The 21,238-nt window shown below is 39.7% G+C and overlaps 3 protein-coding genes across 6 annotated transcripts in view; 1 reads left to right on the top strand and 2 right to left on the bottom strand.

Moving 5' to 3' along the window:
* Positions 1-840: 840 nt before the first annotated feature.
* On the bottom strand, positions 841-13,400 carry slc6a7 (solute carrier family 6 member 7). Its single transcript, XM_007563124.2, has 14 exons — positions 13,135-13,400; positions 10,462-10,699; positions 9,871-10,002; positions 7,695-7,905; positions 6,811-6,949; positions 6,543-6,677; positions 5,471-5,574; positions 5,273-5,397; positions 5,078-5,190; positions 4,866-5,003; positions 3,903-4,002; positions 3,637-3,755; positions 2,900-3,073; positions 841-2,259 (listed from the first exon to the last, which is right to left on the bottom strand). The coding sequence occupies exons 1-14, from the start codon at positions 13,204-13,206 to the stop codon at positions 2,089-2,091; spliced, it is 1,971 nt and encodes a 656-aa protein (XP_007563186.1). The 5' UTR covers positions 13,207-13,400; the 3' UTR covers positions 841-2,088.
* Positions 13,401-13,873: 473 nt separating this feature from the next.
* LOC103145697 (SLAIN motif-containing protein-like) lies at positions 13,874-18,750 on the top strand. The gene is made up of 7 exons (XM_007563256.2): positions 13,874-15,821; positions 16,138-16,271; positions 16,364-16,483; positions 17,293-17,391; positions 17,534-17,821; positions 18,093-18,209; positions 18,306-18,750. The coding sequence occupies exons 1-7, from the start codon at positions 15,412-15,414 to the stop codon at positions 18,554-18,556; spliced, it is 1,419 nt and encodes a 472-aa protein (XP_007563318.1). The 5' UTR covers positions 13,874-15,411; the 3' UTR covers positions 18,557-18,750.
* A 1,335-nt stretch (positions 18,751-20,085) lies between these two features.
* The window catches only part of taf1 (TAF1 RNA polymerase II, TATA box binding protein (TBP)-associated factor), a 16,377-nt gene continuing 15,224 nt past the window's right edge, over positions 20,086-21,238 (bottom strand). For all 4 annotated transcript variants that reach the window (XM_007563119.2, XM_007563122.2, XM_007563120.2 and 1 more), the window contains 2 exons: positions 20,801-20,966; positions 20,086-20,688 (listed from right to left, as the gene is read on the bottom strand). In XM_007563119.2, the coding sequence (XP_007563181.1) occupies positions 20,466-20,688; positions 20,801-20,966 (389 nt within the window). In that variant the 3' untranslated portion in view covers positions 20,086-20,465. The remainder of the gene's footprint in view (positions 20,689-20,800; positions 20,967-21,238) is intronic.

The following is a 21,238-nucleotide window of genomic DNA, read 5'->3' as shown; positions in this document are numbered from 1 at the left end:
TTCCTGAAACACAGTTAGAACGTGTGTTTGTTTTCCGAACCGGTGCACACGACGGAAGGGCGGGGATGCCAAGTTGTGGTTCCAGATCCAAGAAAAAGCCAGACAAAAGCCGTTTTTCTTTACTTCTTTTACCTCTTTTTTTAACCAAATAGAGACAATTTATACTTATATATCTCGGTAAAACCTTTTAATTTATCTACAGCTCTTCAGACGACATATTGTGACCTCATTAGAATTGTGACAGAAGAAGAAAATCAAGTGCACCCAAACTCACGAGACAAAAACGCGGGAAAACTATTTACGCAACATCCGCTTATTTGCATTTGTCCCGCCACAGAGAGCGAGAACGTGAACGTCTGTGTTTTTATTTGCACTTGTAACGCCTTAGCATCTGATTTGTTTTCAGTTTCTGTTTTCAGTAGAGCACGCTGTACAGCAAAGGTGTAAATAGTAATAACATACCACGCATTATTGTTGTTTAACGTTTTAATGTTATACATGTATGATTAGCCTGTTTCCGTCTCATCTCTGGAAGCATGTACTTTTAGTGTTAGTGCAGATTATTACTGTGAATCCTGTTTTAATGTAAAACACACAACACACTCAAAATTACATTTTCCATTTCTTTAGTATTAGTACTGCCCTCTTGTGGCAGAATCATCTTATAACTTACATCTTGATTTTATAAGTCTACTTACTGACATCTAATGTACTGACAGACGATTATCGAAGTCAGTGTTATTACAACCACTATGTGATTGTCTTCAAAATACTATGCAAATATAACCTAGTCGTGGTGTAGGCTGTATTTTTACATTCATGCAGCTATAAATGCGTTTGTTGAAACCATGATATTTAGAAAAATGAATTTGCACCATACAGTTCATAGCATCACAGTAAAAACAGAATAAACATTTTTGATTTCATTCTCACGTTTCCAGATTTTTCAGCTTTATTCAAGGTCATGTGGGAGCTGGAGTCTAATCAAACTGTCACCAGGCGAGAAGGAGAGACTTTCAGTACATTACAAGTCAGAAATGTTTCGCAAAAATTGGAGCTCTGAGTCCGAAGTTAACATGGAACAATGAAATCAAAATAAAACTGAAACAGTTTGAATAGCAACAGTGTGGACGTCTCGGATTGTTGAACACAAGCAGCAACACAGCAGTCAAGACGCTCTCTTAAATCAAACTGCGTCTCCATGGACACGGGGGTCAAAAGTGCAACCAGAGTGGAAACAAATATGCAGGTTTATGTTCATCCCGTCACCACAGACGACCACAAACAAAAATATCTATTTCTGATACTTAAGGACATGGCAACAATACCGCCACAGTTTTACTAATATATTGTCATATTTGCATATAGGACAGTAATGCTAATAAAAATAAATGCATTGCTTTTTCCAGCCTGCATGTTTTCAGGATTGGCCTTCCTACATCTACTCAACAAAAAGTTAAAAAAAAGAACATTCCCAAAGCATGATGCTGCCACCACCATGTTTCATAGTGGGGATTTTCCCTCCACGCATATCCATGTAAGGCAAAGTTTAAAATAAAAATCAAAAATAATTTGTTGCATATGAGAAACTACAGACTCCTCTTTAATACTTGATTTAGCAAGTTATTTTAAAAGCACTTCTTCTCAATACATACTTTTCATTCAGTTTAAATAAGACACAGGGTTAAAATATATTTAGGACTAAGTAGTTTAGTCTGGCAGGATAATGAAAAGCAGTCATTTCTCCAGGTAAATTGGCATAAATAGTTTTCCTTCTTGGTTTTTCAATTAACATGTGGTTTGTAAAACAACATAACAAATAAATTAAACTAATTTTCAACTTTAACCTTTGTATAACATAATCAATCCAAGATAAATTGCTTAAAAATACCATTCATACATACATGCACACACAGTATTATAAATAAATCTTTCATTCCCTACTGGCCTGCAGGACACAGTCTGATCTGCCACCAGAGCCTTGCTGGAGCAGGCAGCAAAATAATAATAATAAAAACAAATAATAAAAAAAAAGGTCTCTTAAAAACACAGTTTGCTCATTGCTGTCGATTCCTCCCTGCCGCCGCCTCATGCACTGCTTCCCATTTCCCATGTCATTGCTGTGAAGTCCTGGTCTGTGAGCGTGACGGTGTACGGAGCCTCCACTAGCTCCGGCTCCACGTGCTCCTGGCTTCTTGCCGCACTGTTCAAGTTATTTACCCTCCAGGAGTTCAGAGGTCGGATTGCTTTCTTGAAGCGCTGCGAAGGAGAAGTCAGAGTCACACCAGATTAATCCAGTGAGATTTGAACTGTTTGTATGACCACGACAGAGGTGAAGAGGGTCAATGTTTTGATGTTTTACAGCCACAAGCCTTGGGATCTTACACCATAAAGTTTTGTATAAGTATAAAGAGGAAGAATACTAATTTTTTTTTTTTTTAACTCATGCATGCATTCGTTTTTAGGATTCAGTCCCCTCAGGGTCATTCCTTGTAGAATCGCCTTTTACAGCAATTAAAGCTGCAACTCTTTTGTAACTGTGAAGTCTCTGGCAGCATCACAGATCTAGAGACCAGCATGTTTTATTTTTCTTGTTTGCAAAATAGTTTAGGCTCAGTTTTACTGGATATAAAACAACTGCGGACTTCATTTTCCTGTCTCACATTCTAAAACGGATTAGCTCTGTCCATCAACTCCTACAAAGCCTAATTGATTTTCCTTCTACTCTTCAGTCGCCCATTACTTTGCGTTGGTCCATAACATTAAATGCCAATAAAATACACCTTCGTCGTGGCTGTAATGTGGTCAAACATGAAAAAAAAAAAACTTTAAAGAACATGACTACTTTTGCAAAGTCTTGTAACCGGACCTCACAGTGCCAACCCAGCAGCATACTCACTTCTTGTAGAGAACCAGTTTCCTTGCTGATGGCCACGACGGCCCAAATGAGGATCTGCAAGCAGCAGGTCGCGCCCATGCACACGCCCAAACCTTTACCCCACCGTGGGTACACATACGAGCCGTAATGGAGGGGTGTGTTGTACATCTCCAAAAAGATGTAGATCAGGATGAACTGTGGTGGGAGAGGCACAGAGAAAGAGAAACGATTCTGGTGAGAGAATCGATGGCAGCGGAGAAAAAGACAACACAAATGCTGTAGATGGGGAAAGAGATCAGATTGAGTCTCTGCCCTAAATATTCAACCTGGGTACAGATTCCAGGACAAATAGCAACTACAATTTAGTTTGATTTGGTAGCTTGGGATTCTGTAATCATTTCCTCTCTTTCAGTTCTTTACTTCATTCAGCGTTTGAGCTGTGATCATGTTACCTTCTCACTTGAAGTGCTTCAGGTAACGCACAATAAAGAGTTGTAATAATAACGTGAGTGATGTAATACAGCTTAACAATATCAAAGAACAATGCTGAGAGTGAATTAAGTATAACTCAGTTTAGGATTAACACAAGAAGATGTTGGTCGTTTTGAGCACAACTCGCAAAAACTAGGATTTGGGGAGTTAGCTTAACAAGTTATCTTAACCTAAAACAGTTTATGTTGAAATATTTATAGTAAATTTGATGTTTTCCTGTAAAGAGTGGGAAATAACTAATTTCATACACATTTGTTTGCACTCACCAGGAGGAGAAACGGTGTGCAGAAAACCCAGCAGGCCTTGAAGTAGATCAGCACTTTGCTGCACCACGGAGGGCAGTGGCAGATCATGTCAATAATGTCCTGACAAAACTGATTGATTCCTGTCAAAAAAAGTCAGCGAAGAGATGCGCGTTGGAAACTGAATTATCGCCAGGACAACGGAGACTCGCTGCCCTGAAACTCGTTCAGTGGAATGATGGGATTAGTTAGGGATGACAAGTGACGGCAAGGAATGTGAAATGGGATACCATAGAAGAAGGAGATGCCAATGCACATGAATAGGGTGATGATGATGAGGCCGAAGCTGGTGCTGAAGGAGTCGATGAGAGTGAACCAGTAAATCCCTCCCTATTGAGACACGAACAACAGGGAGGGAATATGAATGTCAAAACTTAACGGTGCACTGCAGAAGCATTTTATGATTGTCAAACTTTATCATGATTGATTTAATTTTTATAAGCAAGAATCTAAACATTGTGGTAAGCACTCTTATTAAACTGTCAGTCAATGCTTTGCAGAAGCACAGTTTTTTTGTTTTTTTTTGCAATTACAGTTTCAAGTCGTTCGTGTATGCATCAACCAGCTTAGCACATCTAGATTTATTTTTATAGAATATTTGCAAAATATATCATATGCAGTCATATTCAATAAATCCTAATATACAATCCAATTAGGCTCACTTATCAGCTTAAAAGTACCTTTTGAAAACAATCTAGGCAGATATTAAAATATACTTTTCATTAAGCTCATATTTCTGTCTAATTTATTTTGATTTGACTTGTGTTTTTCTTATCTTCAAATCAAAAAACGTCACAGATAGAAGTAACAGAAATAAAGACATAAAAACATCAATCTGCGTGTAATTAATTTATATAATGTGTTTCTCGCAACTGAAATGAACAAACTTTCCAATAATATTTTCATTTATTGAACGGGTCTGTAAATCTGTCAACCTTAGTTTTCAAATTTTGCCTCAGATTCTCAGTTGGATTTTTGGTTTAGACTTTGACTAGGCCATTCTAACACAGACATGTGCATCTATTCAGACCCTTCTATTGTTCCTTTGTTTGTTAAGGCCCATTGTTGTGCTGGAATGTGAAACTCTGCCTTGACCTTATGTCTTCTGCAGCCTCTAGCAGCTTTTTTCACTCTGCCACAGTAATCCATCGTCATAACGGGAAAGAAATCCACATTATTCACAAATGACTCACATCCGTCACTAACAGGAGGCCCATCAGGTAGAAGGTGAAACATAGGCCTCCCAGGAACAAGGACTTGTGGAAGGTGTTCCTTCGGAGGTTTGGGAACTCATCCAGTACGGCTGTGGTGATGCCCTCCATGTTACCGAACTGCCAGGAGAAAAAAGGCGTCATGTCAACCACTGACAAACAGATTCCCATTCTTCCTGATCAGTCAATCTTACCAGAGTATCGACCCCAAGCATGAAGAGCATGAGGAAGAACATAATGGACCAAAACACTGAGCCAGGCAGCAGAGCAAGCGCTTCTGGATAAGCAACGAAAGCCAAACCAGGACCTGAGGACGCAAACGGATTAAGTTCAGGATTTCTGCCGCAACACAAAACATGTGGACAAAAGGAAAGAAGCATGGCAGCTACCTCTGTCTGCCACCTCTCCTACAGGCACTCCCTTCCTCCACGCCATGTGACCCAGGATGGAGAATATAGCAAATCCCGCAAAGAAGCTGGTGCCACAGTTCCCGATTGTGATGACAATAGTGTCCCTGAAATCAGCAGCAAATGTTATCGCAATCAGGGATGACAGCATTGATTGAGCGCATAATACAGCCCACCTACCTGATGACGTTGTTGTCGAATTTATTGTAAGATGCCATAGAAAGCAGCCCACCAACCCCAATGCCCAAAGAGTAGAAGATCTGAGAGGCTGCGTCATTCCAGACCTGAAATGTTTCAGGGAAAATTCAGTGTGGATCATGGGAAGAAAAAAAAACTGCAAGTTTTTTTTTAAAGCCTCTCAGCCGAATTGGGTCATGGAGAGAGTTTGTAGTGTAGCTTCCACAGTTTGTCACACCAGCTTTAATTTGATTGTTTTTTTACGAGTTTGTGTGTCTGCCTTGGTCAATGTCTGGGAGGTTTGCATTAAGCACATTCAGTGTGGTTATTTAATTAGGTTATGAATTTAAACTCTTATCTAATAAATATTTTATTGATTTGTCTATGCTGGATGGGTTTTTTTATGTTTAGGTTTTTGAAATATTCGAAAACTGCGACTTTACAAGTTACATGCTTTGTCAGCTATTTCAATTCCACAGTTTGTCACACTGTAACCAAACTTCAAAGTATTTTATGGGATTTTATGTGACATACCAACATAAAGCAGTGTGTATTTGTGCATTATTAAAGTAAAAAAAACAAAACAAAAAACAGGGTTTTTAGCTTGCATTTGAATTTGGTTCCTTTAACTTTGAAACCCCTACAGAAAATTCAGTGTAAACAAGATTTGAACATCTCATGAAGCACTGTTCAACTCATCATGAATCTGATAGAGAACCTGTGATGAGACTTGAGCTTCAACGTTCACAAATGCTCAATTTTCAATCTGAACGAGTTAAAATTTCAGTATTCTGCAAGAACAATGCGCAAAAAATTAAGTCACTAAATGTGCAAAGCTGCCAGAAACAGCTGTAGCTATAATCGCAAAGAAATGTTCGAAAACTATTGCTGAATGCTTACGGGTGAATAAATCTGAAAATCAAATAATATTCTTTTCCGTTCACAATTATGCACTGTGCATTGGTCTATCAGAGAAAACAGAGAAAATACAGTGGTCTGTGGTTGTAAAGTCACAAAAAATGAAAAAGTTGAAGAGGCGTGGATACGAAGCAACGTGCATTGCGCTCTGACGTACCTGTGCGTTCGCTAAACGGCTCCAGTCTGGCGTGAGGTAGAAAGCGACGCCCTGAAGAGATCCCTCCAGTGTCGCACCTCTGATGATCAAAACAACGAGGACAAAGTATGGGAAGGTGGCCGTTACATAAACCACCTAAAGAAAACAGACGTCACAAATGTTAAACTCAGAAAATAGAGAAGTATGGGGAACAGATTGAGTCAGGCGTTTCAAAATTGATTTTTTATTTTTTTATTTTTTTTGGTGGAAAACATTTGAGGTGGTTCACCTTGCCAGAGCTGCGGATGCCTTTCAGCATACAGAGGAAGATGATGATCCAGGCAGCCAGAAGGCACAGAGCCAGGGGCCACCGCACAGGGCCCGGGTCGTGAAGACCCTCACTGTTCACTACGCCCAGTACTTTCTCGCTGAAAGATGAGCAAACGTTAATTATGGAAGCATTTTAGATCATACCTGTTAGCTGAAAAAATAAAAAAATCAAGGTTTGGCTCTTAAGAGTTAAGATATTTATATGAAACTAATGCCATTTATATTTGATCTTTAGATGTTTTTTTTTTATCATTTTATGTCCATAAAAATGTTTTTTTTCCATATTCTAGTAATGGTATTAATATTTTCTGAAAAGTTTAAATAATGTTTATTAAAATTCACTCCTGGCTTGCCAAATTTAAAATGAATTGCAAGAGTGGAAATAAGCTTTGATAATAAATAATGATTGGAATGTATGCAATGTGCACGTTTTAGCTGAAAAAGAGGATATAAATCTATTTAATATTTTTAAAAACTAATCTACCTTTAAATTTGCTGAAACCTTCGTTTAAAATAGCCAAATGAAGTTACATTACATCAAATAAATTTGAAATTGTACACCTTTTTCATCCGCCTTTTGCCAAAATGACCTCAGTATTATATAAGAACATTTCACAAGGTAGGAAAATAAAGGAAGACTATTTTCTAAAGAAAATTCTTAACATAGGATTCCCTCCATATATTATTACATTGTTAGAAAATGTATTTCTTTTAATGCTTTTCTTTGCAATGGGGGCTCATAAGTATGGAGGATGTCATCGATTACATTTTTAGTTTAGTCATATTAGAGAGAAACACAATTTGCATTTCGAGTATGAATTGTGGGGGAAACGATGCACTTACTTCCAGAAAATCTCTGTTGGGGTTCGGGGTCTTTCCGAGGAGCTATTACCAACGGTGCGATTAGCACAGATGGCGACATTGGCGATGGCATCACATGACCAGGGCAAGGGGCTCTGGAAAGAGCTGCCCAGGTAGTAAAACGTCCACGCGATGATCACGTTGTAGTAGAGACACACCAGCGTGGACACACACAGCATCCCAATCCCAATGCCTACAGAAAGAGACACAAGTATGAAAGTAAGAAAAAAAACAAAAAAAAAAAACAGACACTATTATGTAAAAATGTGTAAAGAAAAAAAGTTTATGTTGAATAAACTGAATTGCAATATTCAGAAAACTTTGGGTAGTACTGTATAAAAATGATTTTTTTTTTTTTTTGTTCTTTAGCTTCAACATGCTAATCTGATTCTGGCATTTTAACTTGAACAAATTTTTTACCTTTGTAAAACCAACTCGAGTTTGATTTATTTTTGCTTCTTGTAAAACAACATTTATGCCATTTGCTTTTTGAATTAAACACACATATTGAACTTTTAAATTGCAGATGTATCAGGATTTTAGCATTGGCATTAGCTACACAATGTATATGGTGAGACGGTGAGTCAACGTGAGTCAGCAAACCAGAACCTTTCCTGGACTGACCACTTGACCTGATTATTAAATAAAGTTGAACTGGATGTCTTTTGTTTCTTGTAGGCATTTTTAGGTAGCGTTAACTACAGCTGCTCTCAAAAGTCTTCACACCTTTTACAAAAACATATCATTTTGGCAAACAAAATGAGATCGTTTTTAATCATTTCAAACTTTTCCCCCACAAATAATGTCACATTTATCCAGAACAATTAACAGAAAACAAGGAAATGTGTTACAAGGAAGAAAATAAAAAGAAAAAAAGGTGGAACTCAACTGCATAAGAGCGCACATAACTTTAAATAAAAGCTTTTTGAGAACATCACTTTTTTTGTCACATTTAGTACTGAATGCTAGCTTGGCCCTTAGAGTCACTGCATATAAATGATGCATGTTTTTTTTTGTACCCTTCAGCTGACTGATACCTTTGTACAATAAGATAATTTTCACATTTTCTAACCTGCTGTAAGACTGAAGCTTTTGTTAAAAGATGGAAAAGAAGGGAATGAGGAAAATCCTGCTAGACCAGCTCATCTTTATTTCACATTCATCAGATTCGGCTCACAGCAATTGATTGGAGTTGTGAACACAAGTAGACTAAATGTTGAGACTGTATAAAAAGGTGATTTAATACAGCATGAATGGGCACACTCACACAAACAAATTATTGTAAGTTTCTACACTGCAAAAACCTTGGTATACTTGAAATAAGACTTATAAGTAACTTCTCAGCAAGATAAAGTAGTTTGTTTTTAGTACATTAGTATTGATAAAAAGTACTAGTTCCATTGGCAGATTATTTCTCTTATCACATGGGAAAAATGTCTTGTTATAAGTGAAATAATTTGCCAAATGAAACTATCATTTATCAATATTAAGGAATTATTTACATAAAACAAGCTACTGTGTCTTGCTGAAAATTTACCTATTTAGTATACTTGAAATAAGATAAAACTAAGATAATTGCATTAGAAACTAGACCAAAAATACTTGGTAAGATTTTAGTGTTTTGCAGTGTTCTTTTAATGTTAAATGTGACAAATGTGTTTCAGTTGAAATGTGCGTCACAAGAAAAAAACTGGCGTTTTTAACAGCGGTGTTTACACTTCTAAGAGTCACTGTGTAATTAGTGATGTGGACAACTTAGTGACTCAGCATCTTGTATTGTGAACTTTAACACAACCTGAACCATAAATTTTTTAAAAAAAATAGTTGAACTTCTTGAAATAGTTAGCTTCTTTTATCCAGATTATATATTTGTTTAAAATCAAATATGTTTCACTTTTGGCAACTAAAGCAGTCAGGCATGTTTAACTTGAACTGCACGGCATATAAGCAATGAGGTGGCACGCTAACATGAGTCAGCAACCTGTAATTTTACCGGATTGTGCTGTTGGGTTGGAGCAACGTGACGTGAAGCAAAACAGACGACATGGAGATTTCTGAGGAATTAATACTGCAGACCATGGTGAATTTGGGGACATTAGGTCTCCATAAATGTGCATACTAACTAGCCAAAAAAAAACTTGATGATGGAGGTCATTACCTTTAAGCAGAGGGCAGCATTTCCACACCATGATTGGGCCAGCTGAGCCATACTGGCCTAAACTCAGCTCCATGAGGAAGAGAGGAACTCCCGTCACAAACAGCATGATGAAATACGGGATGAGAAACACGCCTGCGAAGAAAGGAAACAGGCCAAGATGAGGAAAACCAAAGCTGATAATGAAAAAAAAAATTTAAATCATACAGTAATATTCTGGAATTATATGCTGCTTGTGAAGGCAGGTTTGATTAAAAGACCATCAATTTTAGGAGACAGCTTCATAGAAAGACGTTAATCTGTTGTACAGTCAGTCAAGCTTTAACATGTTTAATCTCAGATGAGAGAAAATAGACTTCAAGTCTGGTGTGTAATCAAGGGAAAATACTATTTCTGCTCAGACGATATGCGAGTGCTGTGAGACACTCGATTTTACAGAGAATCTGCCAAAGAAGCCAGCGTGCTGAGGAACAAAGCCAACACCCATGGAGTTACGCGAAGACAACCTCTAATCCAAATCAGTGCCGGGAACCATTGAGCACACAGGCCTCGGTTTTAAAATCAGGATATGCAGCATGCTTTACGGTAGCTCACCTCCTCCATTGCGGTAACACAGGTACGGGAACCTCCACACGTTGCCCAGACCCACGCAGTAACCGATGCAGGACAGGAGGAACTCGTACTTCCCTCCCCACTGATCCCTCGGGATAATCGCAGCCGGATCGGGAACGGGACTGGGGACCCGGGTGTCGGACTGCTGCGGTGGGGCTGGTGTAATTGCTGGGTTGAAGCCATTTGGAGAAACACTATGCCCATTCAAATGTGATGAGTTCTAAAAGATATAAAATTAAATTGCGCAGATGATGACATTAGTAGAAATGCATTGCAGTTTCTGACTGTTACTGACAATCAGAAATGTAAAGCTGTTCGTAACTATAAGAAAATGTAGTCGATGTAATACTATAAGAATTTCTTTATATTGTTAACTCCTCTTAATTCATATTTTGTGTGTGGTTTTGATTTAATACAGATAAGTATCCAGTTCAGTCATAGACCAATTTAAATCCAATTAAATACATTTAACTGATAATTGATTTCTGTAAATAATGCCAACTGGTGAAAGTTTTCTTCTATCTAAGCAAGTTTGGGAAATTGTATTGGGTCATTATGTTTACAGCAATCTCGTCACACGGAGCAAGCATTTTGCAACAATAGAAAGGAACAACTCCCTTTTAACAGAAAGAAAACTACATGGTTAACGGCAGCAGTGATGTGATGCTATAGGAGGAAAAGCGTAACGCATTAGTTGCAACAGCAGTTCCTTTAATGTGTTTGTCCAGAAAAGAAACAAAGTCAAACAGAGCTTTGCACATCTATTAATAGAAAGTTTCACTTATTCAACTAGATGTGTGTTTAGGCTTTGAGCTGACCATTTTAATACACACAAATATGTGTTTATTTAAACCACTTCATTGCGTCTTCGGCTGTCGTGCTTTGTCCTTCTGGAAGGTGAATCTCTCCCCCAGTCTCAGGTCTTTACAGGGTTTCCGCAAGTGTATTATAAGCCTGGCGGGCCACCAGGCTTTACTTGTGCCCCCACCAGGCTAAGCATTGCTTATTTATTTAAGTCCTTTTAAAATGTTTGCATTTTTTAATACTTTGGTGTTCAGGTATTAATCTTCTCATCTTTCAACAACACATGATTTTCAAGTGGTATTTTCAAATTTCCTGTCAACTTTAAACATTTTTTAACTCAAAAACACGACGGGCCGCTGGATGAATGACTGCCCTGCCACCAGGCCTAGCAAGTTTTCTGGGAGAAACCTTGCTTTAGGTAGTTTCTTTTTTTTTTTCTTTTGTTTTTTACATATTTATTATTCACCAGCAGGTGTATATACAACAAACATTATAGAGTGAGAAAAAGCATAAAGGGGGTATTGAGCTACAAAATAATTAACCAGATAATAGAGCGAATAACAGCAATAGAAATCAAATAACCAAACAAAAACAAAACAAATGAAAACAAACACAAAATAAACAAACAAACTTCTAACATGTTTTCTTTTAAGATTGTCCTGAATTTTGTTCTATGTGTCTTTCCATCAACACTATAGCTTCTCTCTCCCTGCTGAGTAGAAACATAGTAATGGCATTATTCTGCCACTACCATGCTTCACAGTGTGAATGATATTTCTGTATGCTTTTATATTAAGAGTAAATAACAAAAGCTGTTGCTTTATTCAATAAGCATTATGTCAAACATTTCAAAAGGTGTTAATACTTTTACAGGGCACTTTGTAGACCTAAGGACACATTGTACGACATGTATGAAACTCAACACTTTTTCAAAACCACAGAATAATAGCATACTATTTAGTTCTTCCTACAAAAGCAGTCAACATCTGAACTACAGAGGAAGTTATGCCAGGCCACAAGGAGGAACTTCAATGGAGATAAGAGCAGAGCTTCTGCTTTATGTGCTGTCACACTATTTGTTCAGAGTTTAAAGATGAATTATTTATATGAGTTCAGTTTTATTGTTGGAACATTTTACGTTTGAGTCTGAAAGGTATCATCAGTTACCTACTTCAAAAGTTTTACATACTTTAAAAAAAAACACTGGTAAAGTATAGTAAATATGAAGGCCTGTAATTGTATTGCAGACACAAATAAATTATATAAATAATTGTTGCAAAAACATTTAGGAAGTGATCACCAAAACTATGCAGAGATAAGAAAGATTTACAATTATTATCTTCATCTGACAGCAGAAAATACAACAAATGCCTTTTTTTCCCCTTTGTAATCTTTAGCTAATTCGAGATTTTAAATTATTGCAACTGAATTCAAGAAGAAGCATAAAAGTCAAATAAGTTCACGCCAAGCTGCACCTGGGAAGAAACTATTTTAGGTTATAATAGAGACGGAACAAAAGACGGTTTCCTGCGCGGATCACCTGTATCATTGTTGTAATATCTTGAGAACAGTTTGTTTGCACACATGTGTTGAGTGAGTAGTTTTATCTCAGTTTTATCTCAGGAGCGTCTAGTACATCTGTAAAGTAATGTCGACGGACAGGTTGGACTGCTTCATCTGATGACGGTGAAGTTTACCAGACGGTATCAGCTCGAAATTTAAAGCGGAAAAAAACTTGTACATTTCACACACTTATAGAGTGGCGTCTTGGGAGCTCAAAACAAACAAACAAACAAACAAAAATAAATTACTAAATAATAAAATAAAAACAAAACAAAGCGCCGCTCTTACCTGCGCTGCGGCTGCTGTGCCTCCACCGGCGGAGCTTCCGTCGGCGGCTCCTTTGCCGCTTTTGTCGTGCATTTCCACCCGGCAGAGGTGGCGCTTCACTGTCTAAATTCAACGTCGCTGCACCTCATTTTACGCAACAGACTGTAGGAACACCGAGCTGCTGAAGTTTTTCGGTGGCTGTCGATGGAGTGGACCGGTTAGAGAGTCAGACCAGGCAGGTGGACATCAGCGGTGACGACGAGGAACCGAGCCCGGCGGAGGGTGAGGTGAGGGGCGGGGAGAGGAGACGCAGGTGCTGCATCATTCAAGAGAAAACCTCCACCTACCACTTTAAAATGAGGCGGCGACTGTTTATAGGATGTGTACACAGTAACTAAGGCAATTTGACGTAGCAGAATGATGCTTTGAAGTTTTTTATTCTTACAGTACCAATCAGCGGCAACCAGTTTGTGGTGAGTTCTGTGTGCTGTAAGTTTCAGCCATGCAAGCTGTTCGGGTCTTTTTTTAAATTATTATTATTGGTAAACCTATGGAAGTAATTACTTTTTTTCAAACTCACTCATTGGCTTTGGGCTACTTTCTGTAAAGAACATAATTCAACACATATAACACCCGAAGCTGATACAACTTTGTGTATATCAATGGTTCTTTTTCTGCCTGTTGCTTGTGTGTTTGTGCGCGCGCGCGCGCGCGCGCGTGTGTGTGTGTGTGTGCGGAGAGGCTGTTATAAAGTGTGTGTTTCTTGTTACCAGAGGCGTGTCTACAGTTGTATGCAAACTGTAGACGTGTGGCACACTACAATTGCAATTTCATCTAAATGCTCTGCAGTCTTAGATTACAAAACTATTTATTAACCCAAACACATAAATATGTTTAGCATGCAAAAACTATGCAGTAGATTTGGTTGTTACAGTGGCAGGGCACAGACTATTTTTTCTAGTTACATGATTAGCCTGTTTAGCTTAGCATAGCTTAATTACAACTCTGGTTTTAGCACCGTTATGCTAACTCTATTCAACTTATCAACTTTATGGGTGAAATTTCTAGTAAAGGCTCAATAAAAATAGAAAAATAAGTTCTTATAAAGCCTAATACATTTGAAGACAAGGGCATTTAAAGACAAGGTACACAGCTGCTGAGATTTAAAACTGAAGGGTTGTTTTTTTTTTTCTATTTCATGATGTCCACACAATGAGAGTCATGGATAAACACATCAACAGATGAAGGTGTTAATCTTCGGAGCCATGTCAAAGCAGACCATTGTCTTCTGCGCCTTTACGACATACACGTTTGTTTATGCACTGAACCACGCCTGGGTCATTCAAAGGTTCGAAAGGCCTTCACCTTTTCACGTCAACACGTTATTCCTCCTACGATCTGACAGAGTGGATTTATGTGGTGAAATGAATGTGTACTAAATTAAAGACCTTGTTTTTCTGCTGCTTTCTATCCCACGTCATCTGTTCTGTACCTGTACAAATGTATCATTTTCATGTCGTTACATTCATCTGAACTCTTTTCTTAGCTGGCGTTTAACCCAAAGAACGTTTTGATCTTCACACTTTGTGAGTGAAGAAGAAGAATCTTGAGTTTAACTTGGTAGTAAGGAAAGCTGTAAATAAGTCCGCTAATCCGCCTGTGGATGAAAACCACACCTCTCAGTCTGGCCTTTCTCAAGTCAAACCAAGTCAAATTAATGTTTTGACCTTCTCAGCTCCCGTCACTGTCCACAGTAGGGTTCTGTTGTTTGTCTTACTACAATGTGGGGAGCCTCTGCGGGTCCCACTTCATAATCTCATCGATGGTCTTTGGACAATCGAGGTCATCAGGGATCAGAGTGCAACAGAACTTGGCATAAGAACCACAACAAATCCTCAGCAGCGTCTAACACTTAACAGAGGGAAGGCAACATAAAGACAAAGACGTGGAACATGGTGATGTGTGCTACTGGCTATTTCTGCTGCCTAAATTTAGTGTCAATATGAGCCGTGACTGTGTGATGTCGACTGGGTCGCTCTTTCTTAGCGGCTACCTGTGGTAATCCACTTAAGCTCATGATGCTTCTCTAAATCCATCCAATCTGTTGAGTCCCTCATTTAACAACCTCACTCAATAAATCTGGGTCAATAGACGTTACCGCTGCTGTGTGTGATGAACAAAACCAGCAGAATTTCCCATCTATAAATCGCTGTTTTAGCAATAGCAACTGAAGATTTTATCAATGTTCCCAGATGGGAGCTTGGAGCCACAAGGAGGTTTGAGGATTTTGCACGGAAAATGGAGCATCAGGACCACACGAAAAGCAGCTGGAGAGAATATTTGTGCAGTCAAACCCAGGCAGAGCTTGGTGCCAAGGCGAACTGGCCCGAGATCGGTGGCGAAGTGAAAAGCAGCAATGCACATCTGGACGAACAGGTGCATCTGTACCGCAACGTCTGGACTGATTCTGAGCCAGCAAGAGTCAAGAACAAGAACAGATCATTTGCCATGGATGCTAGAATAAGACTTGATAGTCTGAAGTCTGGGTGTAAGTCACCGCAGCCCTGGGGTAACTCAGATGACTCTTTCTACTACTATGACAGTGAAAAAGACCTCTGGAACGGCGGACACGTAGAGGAAGAGCAGTCTGCTTTGGACGAGGTGGAGATCCTTGACATGGAGGAAAGCATAGGAGATGAAGAGAGCTGGTAGGTTCTGCTAGGAGGGAGTTTCCTTGAGCTGGCCTTGTGGTTATTTATGTATTTACACCAATCTTGTCTAAATTATGAACTTCAGAAGGCATGTTCAAATCTTTGATTTATCACTTTGGTGAAGTTTGCAAAAGTTTTTTTTTTTTTACATTTTGTCAAGTTACAACCACAAGCATTCATTTATTTGTTTTAGACTCTTTTGGATTTCATGCTGGACTAGATGTGGCAGAAAACAAACACTCTGCATCACCCCGAACACCCTGAGCAGAAAATGTCCGAGGCGTATAAATAGCCCACGTTGTTTTTCTCACAGGTTATATGAGCCTCCAAACAGGCCGTCGTTCGAAGAGAGGGAGCCTGCTCTCAGGTGGTGTCGACACGTTCTGGATAACCCCAGCCCCGAGATGGAGGCTGCCCGTCGTGGGCTGATGAACAAACTGGATCCAAGTTAGAAATCAGCCTCACACACTTAGGATCTTACAAATGTTAATCTGAAATGTGGTATGGTCATTGGTTTGCTTTATTTCTACTATCGCCAGGATCAAGATATTACTTCTGCAGACATGCAGCAGTTTCCCCTCATTCCCCGAGTGTCTCCTGGGGTTTCGCTCTGGACAAAACATCAGTCAACACGTCATTCAGTGACTCTGACAGCTTAGGTAAAAGCTGCAGTTAAGCGCCGGCATATTCTCTTTAGACAATTTGCAGAAATGCAAAACTTTCTTACTCAGAGAAGCGCTGAGCAATATGTCAAAAGGTCAAGTTTAGGACACAATGTGGGCGGGACTGCAACATGTTTCTTCCACAGCTATGGTGGTTCTACAGAAAATAGTCCAAAGGTGGTCTAGTTTTGCAAAAGAGTTGAACTATAATAATAAGATAATAAGATTGAGAACATCAATCACATTGGTATGATCTATAGAAGCACATAGTTGGGTGTATTATTTTCAAGATAAACACTAGTTAGGAGAACACATCAGAACTCTTTAAGAGTTCCTATTACACCCTAAATAAATATGCAGAAAACCCTGCAGAATGATAAAGCACACAAAAAAGACAAGCTCTAACCTGACAGAGGAAAGGCAAAAAGGAAGTAGACAGAAAACAAGGAAGTCGACCTACGCAGTCTTCCAGTATGTCAAACAATTACTATGATATTGTGGAAACGACACAGTGGAGTTTATTAAAAACCTCCCAACATGTTGTGTTAGCGGGACGTGGACCATAACAAGGCAGAGATGCCGTGCATCTCAAAAGGTCAGACTTACTGCAGAGAGATGACACATCTCTTTGCAGTGGCTTTGAAGCTTTTCATTAAAAATGTTATGCAAAAAGTTACAAAATACATGTCTATTTAACAGTAAGAACTCTAAATAACTTTTTTTGAAATGAATATGTTTCCCACGGCCTAGATCTGACACTGTAGCACAGTTATCACAAAAAGGTTTCCATTTCTTACTTTGCATAGATCATGTTAAGGTGACCCACCCTGATGACATCATGACCACAAGCTACAGACTACAGGATATAACAGATGTCCACATAATGGCCAGAATACAGGAAGACAGTGAGTATAAAGAACATAAGGGACCTGGTGGCATCTGTTTCAATTATCTTTCAGCTGGGTAATCCATGACTTTTTCTAGATTATTTTACCCCTTGCGCCTAAACGAGGTCGGACTATAAGACTTGTTGCTCTCACTTTTCAGGTTTAAGACAGGACTATATTTCCATGCCTGCTGCAGCTCTCTTGAGGAGCAACTCAGACGTGTTTTCCTCATTTTTAAACACCGAGGCTGACCATGCTGGTGACGTCAGTTCCAGAAATAAAAGCACTGCTCCAGACTCTGCCTGCGAGCCCGGTCTGACAGCTGCAGGCTCGTTCAGCTGCAAGTTACCAATGCCGGCAGCTAAGCAGGGCGGCCAAAACCCAAAACTGACCAAACTTCACCAGCAAGTAACCCAGTTCAAGCTGCTGAGGCTTGCCCAGAATAAAGGTACACACACACACACACACACACACACACACACACACACACACACGTACACACACACACACACACACACACACAATCACAACTAAATTGTACCACAATGCACAACTCATGCGGTAGGCTATGGAGAGAGTTATTACAGATTTTAAACCAATGTTTTCATATTGATCTGCAGAACTTTCTGTTTTAGTTATTGGTTAGGATTTTCCACTGCTTTCTTTAGGGGTGAAAAGTGGTAGTAAATCTGATCCTTTCCCGCCTGCATCATCCCCAGGCAGGATGAGGTCACCTCTGCAGACAAGCCTGCGCTCTCTCCAGGCTGTCAGGAACAGCAGAAGTTTAGAGGTTGATGTCAGCCAACCTGCTGGCCAAAGCGACCGCCATCCCCCAGGTTTCTATCATTCCCCGCCGTCGACAGACTACAGAAATAAGTTTGATCTGTTTCCACGTCTCTCATTACATCTAACCACTTAACCCTGCGTCGCAGTTGTCCCGTCTTCTGGAACAGCGTCAAGCCGTGCAGCATATCTGAACTCCAGCGACGTCGCCTGCTTGGCGAGAGAATTCCCAGACAGAGTAACGGCGGTGAAAAGACTGCAGAGATCCCAGTCCCTCAGTCCCAGCAGGATTGCTCACCCTTCCAAGGGATACCTGTCTGTTCGTGGGCGAGTTTTTGCCTCGCCAGACAGGGTGTCCACCGCGGCCTGGGGCAGGCATGCCTCATCCGTTCAAAGGTGAAAAATTGTCACTGGGAAATCCCCGTTAGACAAACTAATGAGGAAGAACAGTAAAAGTGGCTTTTTAACTTCATCACATTTGTCACACTGTAACTTGAAAACCTCAATGCGTTTTATGTGACTAACACAAAGTAGTGCGTAGCTGGGAAGTAGAAAGCAAGCGATTGTTTTTAAAATAAAAATCTGTAATGTGTGGCGTGCTTTTTTTTGTTGTTGTTGTCCCAACTGTTTACAGGACAACTATTGATCCAATATCCTAAACGTTCACCCTCTCACAGAGGTTTGTTGATTCTCCAAGACCTGGCCGACAGACTAAGCTGAATGGAGAGAAGCAGCCGAGATGCTCGTGGTTGCCCATCAGTTTTTGTGTATCAGTACGTGCGGGGTAGATGTGTGGAAAAGATTAAATGATGAACTCAAGCAAAGTACAAATATAAACCAACGTAAAAATATGGCAGGAAATCACCAGATCTTTTATTGTCTACCTGCTCCTTTTCAAACAAATTGTGTAAAATTGCATAAAAGTTGGCATGATTATTTGTCTTTTTTACTTTTTGTCTGCTCTGTTCAAATAATCTGTTTACAGGACAACCATAGGCTGCAGCTTAGGATAGGAAAGGTATTGCTGAAGGAAACTCAGACGGGGGCAACACTTGCTTGCCACAAAGACGTTGGCTGCTCGAGGTGAAATCAAAATCATCATGTGGTTTCTTTAGGTGACGTTTCTGATTGGTTAAACTCTGAATGTAACGTTAAAGAACATGAACACGATAAACTTTGCTCATATGCTGAACCTGATAAGACACCTGAAAAGCTATAATCTGCAACAAGAGTGATTATGTTGAGATGCACTGTGCAGAAATCTTATTTATGCAGATTGAAGGTTGGTATGAAAGTGGAAGTGGCAGTGAAACTTCTCTTCAGGGCGGCTGACAACAGAACGGTCTGCTGTGAGCAGAATGATTGCAACAGGAAGTGTGCAATTTACCATCACCATGCCAAAAACGTCACACGAGTAAACATCGTGTGAAACAAAGTGTCAGCAGCCGGAAACAGAGGCCAAGAGCAGGTTAGCATTTAAAGAGGATGTCCTTCAGATTTAGTCTACATGCTGCAGGTCAGAGGGAGAGGGCTCTTTTTCTCATTTCAAGCTTGTTCACTCACTTTTATTCATAACATTTCTACCAGTCTGTACCTTTGACTTCTTCTATTTCAGTGGAGAGACAAGTAGTAAGGATCACATTTGACTTGTTCTTGAAAGCGCCATCTGCTGTTCAAAGCCTGAATTGGAGAATCTACAATTTTCTACAAATGATCTCCAAACGACACACTTACTTCAGCTGGACAAAACATACATTTAAAAAGAACTGAAAAGTATTCTTTAGAGTCCCCAGAAAAACAAACAAACAAAATAATAATAATAATAATTTGTAGTTTTAGTTTGTTTTTCATATATATCCAACCTTTTTCCTTGTTTTAAAATAATTGAATACCTGAACTTTTCTGCAAAAAATATTTCATCAAACAAACTTGTAACTGGAGTTTTATTTTTGACTGCAGTTTTAGACATTTTTATAGTTCTTCAGTTTTATTTTTACTTTGATGGTAGCCAAGAAACAGCCAACAATTATTGCATACTAAATTCAGTTAAAACGGTAAAAAAACAAACAAGCGAGCTCACACCTCCATGTTGGAATCCGCCATGTTGGATATTATTCAGTTTATATAAAAAGGAACAAGCTATAATTTACAATGCTCTGCTCTCTAAAGGTTCCACAGTAGCGGCGATCACCATTTACAAAATGTTTGTACATACAGTATTTACCTGAGAAATCTGATTTCTCTGTTTTGAAACTGGAATTCCAACAGTGCTGAAGTTGATCAAGTCCAGTCAGGAAAATGAAATCCGGCTAATTATCAGAGTCCATGTCACTGTCTCCTCCGATGGATCGGAACTCCTCGCTGTCTTCGTCTTCGCTGAGCTGGACTTGGGACAGGACAGCCGGGCCTCTTCGCCGAGCCTCATCTTCCTCGTCTTCCTCCTCCTCCTCGCTGACGCCGTACTCTTCGCCGTTTCCCATGCTGGACGGCTGCATCTGGCTGCGACTCTCCGTCTCCTCGTAGCTGCCGTAGCTGAGAGAAACGACGGGGGAGAGAAAAACGCAAACATTTTAAAATGACTTTAATGGATGTTAAGCTTTCAAAAGTGAGAAATGTGAGAAAAGACATCTAGTTATTGTTCTACCTGATGTTGCTGTCTTCCATGTGCTCATTACCAACCCCTTCATACGACATCATGCTCTCATCCTGCTCCATGCCCATGCGGGCCGTATCCTGAGCTCTCCGCGGAGGCGCGGGTCGGATGTCCACCTCCCTCTCAGAGTCGCTGCCGCTCTCTGACAGTTGAATGCCTGCAGGGAAACGCAACGCATCAACACACAGGAAGGGAAACGCAACACATCAACACACAGGAAGAGAAACGCAACACATCAACACACAGGAAGAGAAACGCAACACATCAACACACAGGAAGGGAAACGCAACACATCAACACACAGGAAGGGAAACGCAACACATCAACACACAGGAAGGGAAGCGCAACACATCAACACACAGGAAGAGAAATGCAATACATCAACACACAGGAAGAGAAATGCAACACATCAACACACAGGAAGGGAAA

This window comes from Poecilia formosa, unplaced genomic scaffold (assembly GCF_000485575.1).
Source record: "Poecilia formosa unplaced genomic scaffold, Poecilia_formosa-5.1.2 Scaffold145, whole genome shotgun sequence".
NCBI lineage: Eukaryota > Metazoa > Chordata > Actinopteri > Cyprinodontiformes > Poeciliidae > Poecilia > Poecilia formosa.
This window is presented reverse-complemented; position numbering and strand designations above follow the sequence as displayed.